This window comes from Chelon labrosus (genome assembly GCF_963514085.1).
Source record: "Chelon labrosus genome assembly, chromosome: 17".
NCBI classification, from domain to species: domain Eukaryota; kingdom Metazoa; phylum Chordata; class Actinopteri; order Mugiliformes; family Mugilidae; genus Chelon; species Chelon labrosus.
In genome coordinates, this window is record NC_140350.1 from 7,324,922 (window position 1) to 7,344,131 (window position 19,210).

The 19,210-nt window shown below is 43.7% G+C and overlaps 2 protein-coding genes across 2 annotated transcripts in view; both read right to left on the reverse strand.

The window, feature by feature from the left end:
• Window positions 1-5,764: 5,764 nt before the first annotated feature.
• Window positions 5,765-10,434, reverse strand: hspb1 (heat shock protein, alpha-crystallin-related, 1). The gene is made up of 3 exons (XM_084564387.1): window positions 10,009-10,434; window positions 7,323-7,386; window positions 5,765-6,726 (listed from the first exon to the last, which is right to left on the reverse strand). Exons 1-3 carry the CDS (start codon window positions 10,379-10,381, stop codon window positions 6,570-6,572), a joined length of 594 nt encoding a protein of 197 aa, XP_084420513.1. The 5' UTR covers window positions 10,382-10,434; the 3' UTR covers window positions 5,765-6,569.
• Window positions 10,435-14,196: 3,762 nt separating this feature from the next.
• The window catches only part of srrm3 (serine/arginine repetitive matrix 3), a gene marked incomplete at its 3' end in the record, with an annotated part of 36,791 nt that continues 31,777 nt past the window's right edge, over window positions 14,197-19,210 (reverse strand). Inside the window, exons 10-13 of the mRNA XM_084564079.1 lie at window positions 17,259-17,554; window positions 16,909-17,160; window positions 16,684-16,809; window positions 14,197-14,470 (exon numbers count right to left, since the gene is read on the reverse strand). Of these exons, the coding sequence (XP_084420205.1) occupies window positions 14,197-14,470; window positions 16,684-16,809; window positions 16,909-17,160; window positions 17,259-17,554 (948 nt within the window). The remainder of the gene's footprint in view (window positions 14,471-16,683; window positions 16,810-16,908; window positions 17,161-17,258; window positions 17,555-19,210) is intronic.

Here is a 19,210-nt window from a genome sequence, read left to right on the forward strand (position 1 = left end):
GAACATCTTCAGGCACAGTGGGAGAGGTAATTATTGGAAACAGCTGCTGAGTGCTAATTGGTCAGAAGGCAATCAACACTGAGCACAATCCCGAGCTGTTGCTAAGGAAAACAAAAAAATACGCCACCTGCTTCCATCAGAACGCTGCTCGGAGGCAAAGAGATCACTCCTTTGGTGGAAATCCCTCGCCATCGGCTCCTGCGGAAATGGTTATTGGAAGTAAAGAGCATTACATGTCATTTAGTGCTGCTGGGTCACACTGCAGTCAAACAGTCAAACTTTAAGCTGGCCTGCAGTCGTGTCAGGTCAGAGTACTGGTGGTAAAGTTACACCAGTCCAAAGGAAAGCCCAACACTGATGACCTCTATTTAAAAGATGACGAGATCTATAAGCAATTGGTTATAAGGTTACTTGTGTTAGTAGTGGCCAAGTATATATCCCTAATCTTCGAGGGAATACTTTGCTGCTGCCAAGCCCTACTGTGCATCCCGCTCTGATTCCCAGCTGTCACGGTTGTTTCATGCTTATCTGTGCTGGACTTTGGTCCATATGCCCAGTATCATATCAGCACACAGGCCTTATCCATGAACAGCGTATTGCACAACCTCAGCGATGAAATGGTTATTACTTCAAGACGTCAAATAATAACCATGTCAGTGACTATCAGTCATCAGTGTGAAACCCTACTGAATGTAGTACAGAAGGCCAGCTTTATCTTTGTTGATAGGGAATCATTTAAGTCCGACATGTCACAGTTAATATAAAGCCAAGATGGTCAGAGGTTGATAGTGTTTCAACACCATGGCTGCTGGAATACTACACTTAACTATGTTAGGGTTATCAGTGTTTCTACAGACGGGGGAAAACAGCATTGCCGACTGTGTTATATTAAAATAGCAGGTAGCTTAGCAGGTAGCGTCTCAGCTATCTGGCATTTTCTCTGAATGTACCATGCACCGTTTCCAGTTGCTTATAAACCAGATCATGAGATAAGTATTCAAGGGAAACATTTGTACATTAAAATCTCAGAGTTCTTAAGACAGAGTTCAGCCTGTGCATGAATTGCAGCTAGACAATGGGGATGATAGGTTCAGACAACTGACCAAAATTTTTTTTTACAAAAACAGAGTAAACTCAAGTTTACTTGGATTAAAAAAAGGTGCAAAAACCAGGCAGATGCCTGAAAGATCGGGCAAAAGTCAAAGTCCAGGATTCAGAGAAGGCAACAATGCAATGTTGAGTGCTGTGGAAGCTTGTTAAAAACAGTCTGACTAACAGTGAGAGGAGGAACTAATGAGGGAAGTGGAAGCAGCTGAACAGACAGGAGGGGAAGATCAGCTGATCATAGAGGTGGGACATCAGGGCAGGTGGTAGTGGTAGGTTGGCACCAACAAGATAAAAAGGAACAACACACAGACAGACAGATACCCAAAAGGTGAAGCTGAAATATGTCAGCAAAAGCCTCGGCCATCTTGCACCGGTGACATTTTTAGTAACCCTGCACTGTAGGGACCGTTGAGGGGGAGACTGGATAGCGATAGGTAGCGATGTCCCGTCCAGGTTGCATACTTGTCACCAGTACAAAATGCCAGCTCCCATTTCCATGGACAGGAGATAACAGACATGAAGACAGAATGGTAAAGCGCTTTGATTAGAGGCTTCACTGAGCATTCTACTACGTAATCAAATAAGAGAAATACTACAATAAACTAGAAGATGTCCACAGCTAAAGACAGTAAAGAGCTTTGTTGAATCCCAAATCTGGCACGGGGTTATTAAGATTGGCAGATCAAAAATAATTGCTTTTGTAATACATGACTGCTGACATACTTACCATGTCATGAATCCTGAAAATGTCAACGTTAATGTGCATTTTGTGAGAATACTGATTTGGTTCTAAAATGCTTCATTACGTATGGGCCTTTTCTTGTGGTATCCATTTTAACATGCATAACATTTAACATGCACGTATGATCTTGATACACTTTAAAAAGCCTTTCTTCTCTATTCTGCCAGCCGGAGTACAGGTAGGACGTAGAGATCAGAGATGAGTCCAATCCACTGTGCGGTTGCTAACAGCTTCTCACACGAGGCACTTCCCTGGTTTAAGGACTGGATAGCTCCTGGACTGATGGGGTTGGCATGAATAATTTAGGCCTGCATTAAACTGGAAGGAAATGGTGACTCATGGAAGAGGAAAAGTTGAAATGCTAAGTGGTTTAGAGACTGCCGCCTTGTCCTGAAGTCGATGTCTGCTCGGCTTTCAAAAATGGCTTTTGAAGCTCATAGAGCAGCAAATACAGGCACGGGCTACACAAGACGCTGCGTCCATACAGTAGAAATGCACATATGTTGGCTATGGTGGTCAGAACATTGACATCTGTGACTGCATTAGAAATAACTGAAGTCAAACTAATGACAGCTGATGAGCGGCCTGTTAGTCACTACAGGTCTGGAGCCATGGGGAGAAAAAAAAAAAAACCCTCACCAGTTCATGTCCGCTGTCTACCCTGTGTAACCATACAACATGCTGGAGGCTCAGTACATAGCAGAGCGCTCTATAAATAGATCTCCCCCACAGCTTTGGAGTCAAGAGTAGAGTTAGTATGTGCATTAGTGGGCTGGCACGCAACATGAATGACTGGAGGTTGACAGGAGGGAAGAAAAAGAAGTGATGAAAACAAGCAGCCACTCTGTACGTCACCAGTCAGGCTCCTGCAGCTTTCATTTGATCTCGTGGCGATTAAACGTAAGGAGGCGACAATTAAAAAAATAAACCTCATGTATCCATTCAGCCAGTTATATACAGTGTATTGATTCCACCAGAGCTCCATAGGGTTTGGTGAAGGCTGCCTCTGGTCCAGTTAACCACTGGGTAGTTCTTCTTATATAATATGTCTAGATCCATAACCTAAAAGCACTATGTTATTTCACAGCATGAGCAGCGTCTCTCCTTTGATTATTTAATTATATGACAAAATGTGAATATCTTATGAAAGATACAAGACCCGGATCAGCTCTCAGGGTGTCTGGGTTTGTGTAACTCTTTTAAGGGATGACAGTGACAGTGACATAAATCAGAGCTCCTGCACAGTGTCAGCCGTGCTTCAGTGTGATGCTGTAAAACTGCAGATACGCACACAATGTTGCCATGCAGTTTTCTTAAAAACACAAGCATATCATAGTATTAAAGGGTTGCTCACTTAAAATATACAGCAGACCTCTGAAATTGACATTACAGCTGTATTATGACCTGCGGTAGTCTGTGCAGCCGATACTGTTCAGCCCTCTCACTCAGCCCTCTGATGAGTGTGAAGCTCCTTCAACTCCTCCACTGTCTCCTTGATTGCTGATTACTTGTCTGACAGGCTGGGGCTGGGGTGGTGGGGGGCTCCCTGTCGGATACTGTTGTCAGTAATGTTGGGCCACCGCAGGGAGGCTGTCCTGTCTGCATTTCTGTTCACTATTTACACCTCAGATTTCCAGTACAGCTCCGGGTCCTGCCACCTGCAGAAGTTATCAGATGACTCTGCAGTGGTTGGGTGTATTAGAGGTGGATAGGAGGTGGAGCATAGGACACTGCTCGGAGACTTTGTGTAGTGGTCCCAGGCAAACCACCTACTCCTAAATGTGGACAAGACCAAGGAGCTGGTCATTGACTTCAGGGGGAAGAGGACACCAGCGGAGCCCATCACCATCCAGCTGTTGCGAGCGCCCTGCACTTTGCTGTGGTTTGTTGGGGGAGCAGCACCAGCAAAAAGGACACAAGTCGGATTGACAAGTTGATCTGAAAAGGCTGGACACGTGATCGGCAGAGAGCTGGAGACATTTGTGTCAGTGAGGGACAGGAGGACACCGGACAAACTGCTCTCCATCATGGACAATCTTTCACACCCACTACACTAGACTATAGAGGAGCAGCAGAGCTCATTCTCCAACAGACTGATTCAGCTCCTCTCCCAGAGTGAACGCTACAGGACATCACTCATACCCTACTCTATCTAGTTGTGCAACCATTCACCTTTCTGTAACAGATAAATGCATGTTATTAATGTTAATGCACATTATTGCACCTTATTAATCCTTCCTATGTATATAATATATATTTACTCCTGTCTGTAGTTCTTGTACCTCCCACCATTTTTCATATGCAAATTTTGTAAATTTTTGCTTATACTATTTTATTTTATTTTACTAGATTTTTATTCATATTTTATTTCACTAGATTTTTACTTATATTTTATATTATTTTTATATATATATATATATTTAATATTATTTATTTTATTTTTTGAATTTATTTATTTATTTATTTATTACTAAAAAGCGTTTTTTATGTGCAACAGCAATTCATCCACAAGCAATTTCCCTTGTGGATAAGTAAAATCTGTCTAAGTCTAAGAGTTGTCTGGAATGCTACATTAGCTTAGCATTAGCATGGTCACTGCAAGCATGTTAGCTTAAAAGACCTTAAAGCTATCTGTGCAGCAAAGACTAGAAAGAGTATTCTGCATCTTAGTCCTACCTGACTCCCGCTGAAAAGCTTCATACATCTAAGGATAGCAGATAGAATCTCTACAAGCCTGACAACAATGCTAACTAATCTTTAGCTAACAAGTATAGCTTTAGACATACAGCATTTAGCCATGTTAGCTTGTGGACATATGTCTGTCATATGTGTCTAGGCGGGGCTGCTGAGAATGTCACTGCTTTTAAAGGTGTGATACCTGCTATAAACACTTGACCTGATGGTGCCGCTGAATGAGAAGCAGTTGCAGAAGTTACATTTCATTCTCACGGGAACACGGACGTATGTACCATCGAATAGGCATGAAGAACCACGAGTCAGTCTCATCTTGGCCCTAGAAGACGAGTCAGCGGCCTTGGGATTCATCAGCTGGGAACCACTGAATCTATCCCCAGAAGGATCCCCAGTAGTTGCTGACATATTTTAGACATTTTACATCACTACAATCATATTGCAAGGGATGCTGAAAAGAAGCCCTGGATTAATTTACGATAATTATTAATTATAGCCCCAGTAGCATGCACTGAAAGACCTTTTAGCTCCAGCAGACACTACAGTGTTTTCATTCTCCCAGTAGCATCCAAGCCTGGTGCAATTGTTTTAAACGACCTTGTTCACTCAGGAGTGGAGAGCAAATTTCCATCAATTATGCACAGTATCTATCTGGGCATGAATAATTCATTAGAGACATTCTGTATGATGGAATTATGCAATTTGGGAGTTATGACACATTTCAGTGCAGAGGCAGAGCAGAGGAGGCGGCTCGGTTTCTCTCGGTCCATATGACACCCGTCTCATATATCAACCGCCTTATCAGTTTTTCTCTTACCTTATGAAGTGCGGACCCACCCAGCACTCAAACCGTGCCTGTCCGCTGAAGGTCACTTTATTCAGATTCACACATTAAAACCGAATTTCATTAGATCATTACGTGCAGGCTTGTTGTGAATATTACGATGTAGCTTTTATACTCACTGACTTAATGGGGAAGCTGTAATTAAAGGACACAAAGTTTAAGTAATGTTTTAGTCACCGTGGTTTAGTCTTAATGAAGCCTCCTCCACCGTGGGACTGTGTAGGGATCAGACAGCCTGATGGAGGGCGCCATTGTTAAATGTCAAAATGTTAAAGGCAGCATCTTGTTAAGAATGAGCTGCCTGCATCATTCACGGGGGCTGACATGTTCCGCTTGCTCTCCTCTGCACGGACGACCATCAGATGAATAATTTAGCATAAGATGCCGTCACATTAAGAAGCATAGCGTTTCCGTTTTGTAACTACCTTCCTGTTTATCAACGTATAACACACAAAGCTCAGAGTGGCTGCTTCAGAACGCCACTCTGCATGAAGACCGCCTATTGTACGTCACCACCATGCACACAAACAGCAGAGTTTGCAACAGAAAAGAAGAGACTCAATATGCTGCGTGTTCTTTATTCTTTGAATAGTTTCCAAAGACAGCTGCAGATGAAACCAGTCATTTTCCAGTCCAGGGAGACCCCAGTGCAATGGTTAACAAGCATAGTTTTGTACTTAGAGAGGTGGTGTGCACCCTCTCTTGGGATCTTAGTTCCTTAATTTACAAGATCACTGCTCTCACAGTCCGCTTCGCTGTTGTCTTGAGTGTATCCAAAGAGGCAGCATGAAGGGGATTTACTCAGTAGAAAAGAGAAAGGTGTATGTGTGTACGCGAGAGATAGCGAGAAGAAGCTGTGAGCGAGGCTAAGCTGAAATTTCCCATATTCAGATGAAGAGTGTAATTACAGCACAAAGAGCAGGCATATGGTACTGCTGCAGATGTGTTTACACAGTGCACTCAGCTGGGGTTGGCTCATTACCAGAGATGGAGGGGAAAGAGGAGAGCGAGGGTAATCCCACGCTTTCGTCTGCCTCGCACCTGAACAAGCCAGGTTTAGGAAGAGCGATAAGCTGCCGTCTCACCTTTCTAGAAGCAGATTGTAGAAAAAGTGCTTATTTGAATGTGTGTGTTTGTGAGTGTTGGATGGGTGGGTGGATGGAAGACGCTGCACTGCTTCCCTTCCTACTTCTTCACCACGCTACCTTTGTTGTCCACTTGGACAGGTATCGTGGTCTCTGAGGACTCGATGGCCGGCCTGTTCAAAGGAGCCTCCACGGTCAGCACCCCCTCAGGAGACAGGGAGGAAGTCACCTTCTCAGCGCTGGCTATGGAGGGGAGGCTGGAGGGGAGCAAGGACACGCAATTAGGTTATTATTCTAAGAAAGAGCTCATGCCTTGATAAAACAAAAGGCTTTGACTACCACTGTCTTAAACAAAGACTGAAACACCATGGCCTGAATGATACTTGATGTGGTAAAATCTGATCTATGGGCAGCTCATGTCCCCCTCTCAGCGTCACGGCCCCTGGATGGCAGCAGAGCCCTATGAAGCTACCAACTCAGACAGAGAAGAGACGGACGCTAGGAGGCTGCTGCTGCTGCTTTTCAGAGCATGAAATTCATGCTATCAGCAGCGACAAGCCCTCTACAGGCCGGAACGACCCAAAACTAAAGAGGTTCACGGAAGCTGGGCCGTGATAAGAAAACGCCAGGAATCTGAACCCAGCCTGAGAAATGCATTTCCTCCATGAATATTCACCAAGCAGCCACAGCTAACCCATGTTTAGGTATAAATCTGGATAGTTTTGAAGTGATGTTGCACAGTCACTATCTTCATTGAATTAACTGGACTACATACTGATGATCAGGAAAAAAAACTACTGTGGATAAGAATGAATGCTTTGATAAATGATATATAATGAGCAACAGTACTTACGTGTATTTCCTGGTGAAGCTCCTGGACACAAAACCGTGCTCGTCCTTCCTCTCCTCATGCTTCCCTGTGGACACAGACATCATTGCTTTTACCTAAATGTGTCACTTTAAGAAGGCGTAACTAAAACAATGCATTATGATGCACTAACTGCACCCATACACTAAACCTAAGGTGTATGAACAACTATATATAACTAAGATTACATTTTTAAACGTGAGATTTAAAAATGCAAGATTTAAAACGTGACGTTCACCAGGGCATCTTCATTTTGTCAGTAGTGAAAAGAGCATGTGTAAGTATTGTTAATTCTGACTCAGGCATTTCACTGAGCCACCGCGCGCCGTAAATCATTTTCAGAGCAGCGGGAAAAGCACAGGTGTAGTGATTCATAACAGTAACAACAGCTGTGTTCCATTTAGGCGAGGCAGTGCAGGGTTCCCAACACCGTGCATGCTGGCCCTTTGTTGTGATCCACTAACACACTTGATAGGACGTGACCGTCCTTAGGAACATTAGTCACGCCTGGGGCTTTCCTGCCATCACAAGTCAAACTGTAGGTGAAAAATCCCAGGCCCTAGCCTGCACTTATATTTTTGTTGCTGCAACGCCTTTGTCTAATATTTTATTTAACTACTATATACTTAATGTCAAATACAAAGCTAAAATGTCAGTGAAACGGTCTGAAATTTTATATGTGACAATTATGTGAGAAAATCCCACCCTCGTGTCTGCATGCTAAATATGAAGCTATAGCTAGCAGTCGGTTTTACGTAGCTTAGCACAAAGATGTGTCAAAATTCCTCTGTAAACACACTGGACACTTAAGAGTAGAATATGTTATTTCTTGTTTGATATGTACAAAAACGGCCTCGGCATAAAATTGTCGACATGTTGCTGCTTTTGTGACAGCACTAGTTTAGCCATTTCCAGTCTTCAATCTATGCTAAACCAAGAGCTGGCTTAGCGTAGTTTTATTGTTACGCATACAGCAGCAGGGTGTTAGACCAATGGTCATGTTGATTTGCTCCGTAAGAGTGCAGATTATACCACAGTGGTGTCTGTGCTAGCCAAGCTAACAGTAGATCTAAGGGATGGTTAGCCTAGCTTAGAATTCCTGTGAGGCTAGGTGTAGTGGCTTCTTCGAGGGTTGTCCTAACCTTGAAGATGTCTAAAATTTCATTGTGCCGAAAAAAATTGTTCGGTACGTTGTCCCACAGTGTGCTAGTACCTCTAAGAGTGGATTATGTAGTTAAGTTTTTGTACATTTTAATAATTAATGATTTTCAGAGGTGTTTGTTGTTAGGCTAGGCTAACCATCTACTGGAGGTAGCTTCGTATTTAGCCTACTTTTAGAATCTTTTCAAGGATTGTTTGCCATAAAAGAAAAGAATTTCCCAAAATGTCATGACGTGCTTGTTTACCACTACACTGTATAATATTAATTCTAGATACTATGTACAGTACTATGACTACGATGTTTTAGTTTTTTTGTCCAGCTTCTGTCCATGTGGCCACATCAGGAACAGAATATCCTCATCAGTCTCAGCCTCTCGTCTCTCAGATACCTGGCTGTGATGTTGAGACACTGTCCTTGTTCCTGGCTCTAAATACAGTCACATGTTTGTTGTGACAACGGGCTGATGAAGGTCACTGTCCCCATGGAGCCGTCCTTTATTCCAACAGCACCAAAGTGCTACTGTGAGTGAGTGTCCAGCTGGACCGAGCAGAGCAGCCACTATTTCTACTGCTACATGAAGGGCCATTAGTTCTGAGCATGAAGATGACTGAGGAGAGGCTGCACTCTAGCACATATACGAAATTCTTCATTAACCCACTGAAATCATCTGCAAACATGCCAACCGTGTTCACTAGTGGCATATGAAACATGAGGTGGCAAATCCCACTTGGACTTTGTTTATCTCTGTTCCTGACGAGGTCCAGTCTCTCAGCGGAGATATATTGGACACATTCAGGGCCCGGACCTTTTACCTGGACTAGATCCAGCAGTCCTTTTAAAGCAGCAGACGCACCGGGTGAGTCATGGCTCTGCTCTGAGAGTGTGATTCTCTGTGAGAGGCTGACACTTGCTCAGAGATAAAGGGCGCACAAGGCTTCAGAGAGCTGAGCTATTTTATGATCCATTACACACTTTCTTCAGGTTTGGTTTGGACCTTCACGAACTCAGGTTGACAGTGAAAACGTTTCAATGGCGAGAGGAGAAAATGTTTTTACTCTGTGTTCATCTCTGCTCTAAGAGTCGACTCCCTTGTGTTGAACTGGGTGTTGTGTTGCGTCTAGCGGGCTTGTAGCCAAACTCCTCCACCGCCCTCCCGTGTCCCGGAACACAGTGCATTGTCTCAAGATGTTATGTAACTCTGCAGCAATGCATCTGCCTTGTGATTGACCAAATACAAAAGGTTTCCTGCCTTTTTGTCTTCTGTATTTTTGTTTAGTCTTGTCTCAGTTTTTGTTTTACATATGAAAGACAAGCACTTACAGACAGCAAGTGAGATTTCTGACCTACCAGTATCTGTCCTGCATACAGCTACGTTAGTATTACTGTTACATGGAGTGGGTCATTCAAACTATGGTCCCTGACAGGAAAAGAATGCCCCAGCTTTGTAATGAGGTTTTAAAAACACCTTTAAATCAGCATGCAGTGGACAACTATGCAAACAGTACTCACCAGAGATTTCCACCACACCATCCTTGGTCTTCACCACCAGCTCCTCAGGCGAGAAGTGATTGACATCCAGGGACACCTTCCAGGTGTCCTGAGTCTGCTTGATCTCTGACATACCGCTGCTCATCTGGCGGGACAGCGCCCGAGCCTGCTGGGCCACCATGGGGTTGGGATACATCATGGCTCCCATTTCTGGAGTCAGGATGGAGGGTCTCAGGTAGCCCGGCCAGTGCGTGCAAGGCAATGCTGGGAAGTCCTCTGGCATGGCCGGCATGCCAAAGGTCTGGTCAAATATGCGGCTGCTCTGGTGCCAGTCACGGAATGGGTCCCAGCTCGGGGTGCGGAGCAGGGTGAAAGGAATACGTCTCTCGGTCATGATGGCTGCGTTCAGGTGGAAGAGGAGTGCTGCTGTCTGCTGATGAAGAGCCCTTTGGCCTCTGTGACAATATTGTTCTGTCTGCCTTCTCAGCTCTGAGCTTTTATACACGCCACCCCTGTCAACGGAGCCCTCCCTTCTGACTCAAGCCCCCTCAGATCACACCCCTGAAATGCTTATGGAAAGTGCTCGAATATCTATTTGTGGAGGAGGTAGCACCCGAATGGAATCCAACAGGAAGGCCGTCCCCAGTAACAGCTGCCTAGTGCACTGTTAACCCCTCCTCCTCCATGTGATTTGTAATCCCCCCCCACCTCCTGCTCTGGGCGTCCAAAACAGCCAGAACAATCTGGGAGAATGCTGTCAGTCTGCTGAGCACATACAGACTAATATGCTATTTCTATATGTATAGATGATGGTGACACACAGCACAAGAAAGGCCACATCATCATCGACCTCATAAAAACTCAAAGAATGAGTTGATTTTATATATGAACATTTCTAAGTTAATACTTATGTGGAGAGACACATTCACAATATTTTCAGTTGGCTGTTATCACATCAGTTATATATTCATTTACTCCTCACCCCCACTCCCATGCTATTAACATCACAAACCTGATATAAATAAGCTGGGGTATTTTAAAGTTTCTGACAGCCTTTATTGTGCGCCACACACATTCTCCCGCCACCTTCACCCTGGCGCTGACTTGAGATGTTCTGCTATAAAAGGGCTCCTGCTCTGCAGCCTGTCACCCTGCACTTCTAGGCTCTACACATAAAGGGAACGAGATGGTTCAGTCTCCCACAGACTCCACAATACCACCGCCAAGCTTTGTTCACTTCAGTCTGGATGTTATATATGGATTTAAGTATTGCATAAAACTGACAAACACTCAGTTCCAGTGCTGAGTCAAGGTTTGTTTTTTACTGTCAGGATGCCGCCTTCCTATAACCTTAAAGATTATTTATAATTGATGTGGCCACCGGTAGATTAGCTCGCACAGCCTCCCTCCTCTGAAACACTTGCCAATGTCCTAGAGCTCATGAAGACACGGCATGGGGACAAATTTATGAAGACGCTTCACAGGAAAACAGCTCTGGTGTGTTCCTCATGTATTACCTTATATGTGGTGTGAGCAGAATGGTTGGTTCCACGGATGCAGCCAAGTGTATTTGACCAGCTTCGACTGAAAGATGGATAAGCAAACAGATTACTGAAGGAAGATATCAACGTGAATATGCAGCTATAAAAACACTGCGAGCCATGTACTAGAAACATTAGCAGGTGGTAAATAAACCTGAGCAGAAGACAGAAGGTTCTAGCAAAGAGGATTAAACTCATCAGGACAAAACATTTGAGTAAGATTAAAGTCAGGGGATCTTGGTGTTGTCCAAGAAGCTCAATTAGTGGTGGAACTGATGCATCATTAAAAAAGTTTGTTTTCACCTGTGACAGTTCAAACCGTCTGCCATGAAAAAATTCTCTTTCGCTTCAGGGTCATGTCTCTCTAAATGTTACAAAGAGAAGAGAAGGAACAACAACCTTGACAGCGCAAAGGACGATGACTCAAACTTATTATTCAGAAGATTTAGTTCAGGTCTTAGTGAAGCAAACATAATCACATGCTGTACTGTACAGCTCTATGGTATTGATATGTGATATCGGTCTTTAAAATAGACCACATCCTCCCTCGGTCCTTGTTGGACTGGAGGCTTGAGCAGTTGGTATAGCTGGAGAACATTCTAGCTCATTTTTGAGCAGGTTTCAAGTTTTCATTTGTAGCAACAGGTACTGGAAGGTTCTCATCAGTGCCATCTGTAGGAAAACACACACACAACGCCTGCAAGGCATCACTCCACTGCACCTGATGTTAGAGAGAAAGAGCGAGACGAAGGTTTGATTATTTCCCCATTTGTTTCGGTTTATTGTCAGGTATAATAACTTGTACAATACAAAGAAGGATCTGCACCAAAGGGGCAATGCTATACTTGGAGTAAATGAACAGGTTTGCAGAGTATCATAAATCTGATTACACTGGGATTGCAACACTGTGTGAGTGGCATGAGACTGGACGAATGGTAAGGAAGACTTGGGTGGTCCCTGATTGGATCACCAGTTTGTTGTTCGTCCTGCTGAAGCTGCAGACGGACCCTGCCGCTGTCACGGCTCTGCTATCACACACGTTCTCTTGAAGCTAACCAGGGGACTTCTGATAGAAGTGTGGTTTGTTATGGCCCATTATACAAAGGGACTGAAGTATGCAGTGGCTGGAAACATACGGTAGAGTGGAATGATGGATTCTCCTCTCAACACAAGGAGATGTTGTTCTACTCAAGGCCGATCCATCGTTCATTCCTATAGGCAAGGCCCCAATGGCCTGCTGTAAAATGAACCATTAGAATGGGCCATGGAAGCGATAATAGGAGTACATGTGGACAAAGACGCAGTTCCACTGGCTAAACTCAGAGCTTCTTAAACACTGCTTGCTAATCCCGTCGTGGTTTCAAGAAGTCGACACAATAAACCGTCTCTGTGAAAAACATGGACACAGTACAGTTAAAAAAAAAAACAAAAAAAAAAAACAGGAATACATCTTCAGCAATCTCATCTTCAAAGCATGATCCGGCTGCCTTACGTTGAAAATGACAAATAAATTAGACAATAAATTACCCAATAAATAACTAATAAATACAGTAAATTCATAAATAGTTGAGGTCAACACACATGAAGTGCATGGAGAATTTTTGCAGATGGTTTTCCTGTACAGTTCCACACAGCAGCCCCAGACGCAGGCTACATCCCTGTACACAAATATTATTACCTCGCTGATCTTTGCAGAGGAGGTACACACACACACACACACACACACACACACATTCGCGCGGACACACACAGACACTCACACATACAGGGTTAGCAGAATGAACATAATCATTTAAACAGGGAAGAGAGTAAATAATACATAGTCAGTCAGAGGGTGCACAGATGCACCCTGGCACCCTTCATTTCGATCAGGTACTCTTCTTGGAGCAGCGAGTCTCTCCTGATGATCATGCTAAACAGACCTCCTCAAACTATATGGAATATACAGTGCATAGTTTACAAAGCCAGAACTTAAGAGAGTTTACAACTATACAGACAAATCTATACAATACCGTTTGTAATCATTAAAAAAAAGTTTGTTGTTTTGTTTGTTTCCTAATTCATCTGCAGACTTCTCTTTTGTTCTCATTCAGTTGATCACTGTGCTTCGATGAAATGGAAGTCTTTGGGGGGATGGAGTACATGATGATGGGGAAAAAGTCTGAAATGTACACTAAGCTGTTCTCCTTTGATGTGTCGGTCTTCTTTTTGTCTCCTACTCAGCCCCTCTTTTCAGCATATATATTTATACAGTATATATATACACATACATATATATATATATATCTATAGTTGTTGAATGAATTCATTTTTGGTTGCTTTGTGGAAGATGAGAAAGAAAGTGCTAACATACAGCGAAATTTGTTCTTTGGGCTCAGCCAATTCATTTTTGACATTTGAAAACCCATTTTCCTCAAATATCTTATATATGTGAAGACGTGAACAGTGACAGCCAATTTGATAGTTATGTGCTATATCAAAATACATCGCTCCTCTTTGATCCAGGCTCTGTGTCTGGACAGAATGGCTCAGGGTGGAGGAGTTAGGACCCTGGACTCTACAGGAGTGCAACCACTGTTGAAGGGCTTGTGAAAGATACGGGATGACTGAACCGGAGTGCAGTAAATTCAACAGCACGTGTGTTTTTGTCTTCCTTCCTGTGCTGCGCTCAGAAGCCCGGGCTTTCGTAGCTGCTGCGGCTGTAGTAGCTGTGGTGGCTGCGGCAGCGGCTCCTGCTGCGGCTCCAGCTGCGGCTCTGGCTGCGGCTCCGGCTCCAGCTCCGGCTGCGGCTCCGGCTCCTGCTGTGGCTCCGGCTGTGGCTCCTGCTGCGGCTGTAGCTGCTGTAGCTGCGGCTGCGGCTGTGGCTGGACCGCGACGGGCTGCTGTCGTAGCTGGACGAAGAAGGGCTGGGCCGGTAGTACGGGATCGGCCGCTTCCTGGCGCTGGAGCACGGGAGGAGAAATCAGACAGTGAGATCTTTGACAACATACAGACATGTGATGTGTTAAGATTTGGTTGGATGACAGCAGATCAGTGTTAGGTCACAAATGTGGTAGACTTATGATCAGTACAGGATCTGAAAGAGAGCAGCTATGTGGATTAAAGGAAGCTGTTCAAACACACTCACACTCTCTATATACTCACACACACAGAAAAATGCATGTTGTTAGTTGAAGCTTAAGCTTTGATTGCCTTGTTAATAGCCACCCTGGAAGTGCTTCCTGCAAGGTAATTAGCCGTTAGCTCCCAAAAGAACCTTTTCTTCTCAGTGGAGGCCAACACCCAGGAAAATCAAGAGTCAACAGTGTGGAGAGAGATAATACGCTATCAAGGTATCCCTGCTGCTACAAGGTGTGCTTCACCTTGTCATTCCAGGACTGCTGCAGATAACTCCACCTTAGCTTTTGTCTTCTGTATCTGCAGCAGGAGTCCGCAGTCTGCACAATAACAGGGCACCCGCTTAAGTAAGCCTTGATAGCATTTTAATCTCTGCCTCCCTGTGTTATAACATTAGTGCATAACCGCAGAAAGTGCAGCATTAGAGTTGGTGTGAGTTTCAGGAGGGAGATGAAGGAGCAGACAGAGGACAGAGAGAAAAAAACAAAAACAGGAGGAGGCCAGGTTTACTCAGGGGAACTCCTGATGATTTGCCGTTCAGTCGAGCTTCAGGAGTCAGACTAGCAGGGTCCTGCTGCACGGCAACTGTTACCAGGGTAACTAGCCTGCAGCAGATGAGTTCAGCAGCATCCTGTTGTCTTGGAATCAGGACCTTTGGGATGGGAGTGAAAGATGACAAGGTACATACATTTCACCCAGTAGAGGTGACACAGAAACACTTTCTTCCTCTGTTTTTGTTCGTCTTGAAAACATTTCCAGCACAAGTCTTACACACATTTCTGCAAAAAATCTAAGTAAGAAGTGAGTTTAAAAAGTGAGAAGAAAACAAGATACTAAGAAATGAGACATTAAGAGTTCAAACAGACATATTGTTTCATTGCAGCTTATTTTAACCCAGTGAAGCACTCTGTTCACTTTATGTTAAATAACTTATCTCTAATTGAACTGCATCATTTGATAAGACGACCCATGTTTACTGATTCATTTTAAAGCACAACTTCTTTTGCTTCTACTACTTGTATTCAATCCAAATCTAACAGAGCTACCATATCAGTTAGTGAAATATGAAGCAGGAGATAGAGACCATAGCTTCAAGAAACACGGGGGAAACAGCTGGACTGTTCAACCTGTTGTTGGCATGGAGATTGCAGTGAAGAGATTCTTTGTTTTAAAGTTTGCACTTTTCATTGGTGTGGGTATAAAGCAGCAAGCCTGAGCTCCTGTTGTTTTCAAGAAGTGAATATTAATATTAGACCAGTTACTTACTGTCCAGCTTCACAGCTTCAACTGTCACTGTGTGCTCAGGAAGTCATTTGAAGTTTTGTTTTTTTTCCCACTCAGGCAACATAAACATGGACTTCTCTCATTTCTTGAGGTGGTTAGGGCATCCTGAGAGGAAGACTGCAGGCACCATTCAGAGCTGAAAACAGTTTTTTCTCTGTGTATGTACATCTTTTGCTAACTGAGCAGTTATCCGTCATGAGGCATTGAGGGACAGTGTAAATATGTAGCCTTTATAAACTATTAGGTCTCTAAAGGAAATAAAAAATGATGAAAGCATTTTAATAACATCTGTAACATCCACTGATACTAGAGAAAGCTCATCGTCATATCTTGTTAGCAGAAAGATTGATCTAAAGGTATAAAGCAGGTATAAAATAACAGTTTCTCTGACTTCACCCTTGTAATGACTACATCCATTTCTTCTTGCGTTTTTTTTTTTACTTTAACAGAAAGGATTTAGAGTATGAACAAATGCCCTCAGCATGTCATTGCTGTAATTTCAAGCTGTAAAAGAATGACTTTTGCCCCATCTTGAGTGCAGGGCTGCAAAATTATGGGACATGGTTTAATTGTAAGACATTAAAGTGTGTGGTGCTTAAGTGCAGTTAATTCCAGACGTGTAAAGGCTGATGATGGAAGTCAGCCCTGTCGATGACAACAAGACTCCTGTAGTATTCTGAAGCTCAGTCCTCGAGGTAGATGTTTGAGAATAAATGTATAGAAATGTTAAAAATAGGAGGAGGAGGTTTATTACCTGGTGATCCTGCGAGCCTCCATGAAGCTGGGGGAATCTCTTCTTCTTTTGCGGATGGGTGAGTAGCTGCGTGAGCGGCGGCGAGCTCGGCTGTCGGTGTCAGAGCGGTTAGGGCTGTCCCTCTCTCTGCGTGACACACACACACACACACATACACCATGATCAGAATTCACAGATCTAGATGAGAGGCTGAAAGATAAGGGGGGGCAGAGAGCGGGGTTTCACCTGGAGTTGTTCTGTCTGTTGTGTGGGGACTTGGCCTTGCTGGGGCCTCTGTCTCTGGAGGCGGAGTGTGAGGATGAACGCCCGCTGCTCCAGGAGCTGCTGCGCTGTCTGAGGTTTGCTTTGCTCCGGGATTCCTCGTTCTTCCTTCCTGACGTGTGTGAGTGGCGTCCTGGAGATGCTGATGGGCTCCGATGGTGTGCCTGGCCCCGACTAGAGCGGCGGTTACGCTTGGAAGAGTGGCCACCTTTTGTCCTGGGGTAATGGGAAATGTAATGATGGTAAATAATTCTCTCTCAGCAGCAAAGCTAAAGTGGAAACTCCCGGCAGTGATAAAAGCCTGAAAATCTTACTTTCTCTGGTGACGAGAGTTCCTCCCTCTGTGAGCGTGGTTGTGCTGGGAGTGGGTGGAGTCGCTGCTGTGAGCAGGGGAGTGGGAGCTCTTATTCTGACCTCTCTGACCCCCTCTCCTCCCTGACGTCTGGTTTACGGAGCTCCCTACAGCTGTGCCCCTGCCGTCCACACTCCCAGCCTCTCCTGCAGCGCACATCTGTCCCGCTTGGCTCCTGCTGGGGGCGCTGTGGAGCTTGTGCTCTCTCAGCAGAGTGGACTGGATGCTTGCCGAGCTAGCGGTCAGCAGACGGAGCTTCTGTAGAGAAATGATGACCAACAAAAGGAAAAAAAAAAGAAAACAAAAAGAAAAAAGGACAAAAATAGCATCAGAGTGTTTTCCGGTTGGTGATTGAGAGCTACGGTGTACTTGCCAAAAGAAGGTAAACATCTAAAAGAAAAAGGTCTAGGTTCTCTCCATATGGCTTATAGATAGTCCTCTATGGTGCAGCGCATGCAATACTTGGCATGCAAAACCATAATGAGTTGAAGAAATCATAGTCGCAAAAACAAACAAAAAAACTAGGAAGAGGAGGAAGAGAGGGAAAAGAAAAGAAAACTGTGAACCAAATAAGTTTAAGAGCAGAGGCAGAAAGTACAGAGCTACAGATCGTGTAAAGTAGAAAAAGAGGACTTCTTCATTTTTTTTTTTTTTCTTTTAGTAATGGTTAAAAAAATGAAACAAAACAGAAAGAGAAGACAACTTGACGGAACATCACAGAAATGGAAGGAACAAAATAAAGATCACAATTATTGAATCAATCGAATCAGAAAACAAATCGTCTGCTACTCAATTTTCTCTTTCTGGATTTTTTTTCCTGAAGACAATTGCTGAGATGTGAACAGCGACCCATTTTCTTTGATTTTTTTTTAATGGTTACTCTTGTTTAACTCCCTTCTGGTTAACATCCACTTACCAATAAAGTGGCATTCCCTCCTTTAGTAGGTAAGGTATGAAGAAAAGGGAAAAGTGGGGCAACATAAGTGCATCATTAGATTCACAAAATGCAAGAGAAAAAGACACAAAACCCTTCCCTGCCAGTGACTCATGAGACAATGCATGGAAATCAATAGAAAAGAACTCAAAAGCAAAGAGGAAAACCACAATGTGCAGGGAGTCCCTCACACAGAGAGTAAATCCTCTGGGGCCAGTCACCTTCCTGGACATCACAGAGCAACTGGCTGGAGAGAGTTGGAGGGATTTTCTTTACCTTTTATCTTTCCATGTAGCATCTATCACGGGACATGCCTTATTTTACTGCCTGGCATGTTTACAGGGCTATGTCCTCATGACCTCCTTGATATAGGACACTTAAAGCTCTCACAATGGCAAACGTTCCCATTAATGTGGTTCCAGGGACCCGTTGCTACGTAGCAACAGTGAGGATTATGCTATTATTGAGATTCTCCTGTGTTCATCCACATTTCAAGACAATAAGATGGTATTTTTGGGAGGACTGACTAACTGAGAACCCAATAAAAAGCATTTAGTCTGTGAAAGATCAGCGAAGCTGCACCTAAATGATAAGACAATAAGAATATGACAGGATTTTAAGGCGAAAACTTTCTCTGAGAATCAACTAGTTTTATAAAATTAGTTTAATGATTCAGAGGATGTGGCAGGCAATATTACAAATATAATATTATATATTTTTCTTAATGTCAACAAATCCCACAAAAACCAATGTAGTATCACAGCATGCTAGATTATTCATCTGTCCAAAAGCAATTACAAACAGTGAGCCATATTTCACAAAGGGTGTGACAAATGTTCCTCCATTACCAGGAAGTTAAATACTGTCATGTCATTGTGGTGTGGTAAATACTCACTAGAACTCCAAATGTGTATTAATGAATAACTAACAAATACACTTTACTCCTGTTTGAGTGGGGTATGTGGGGTATGTTTAGGAGC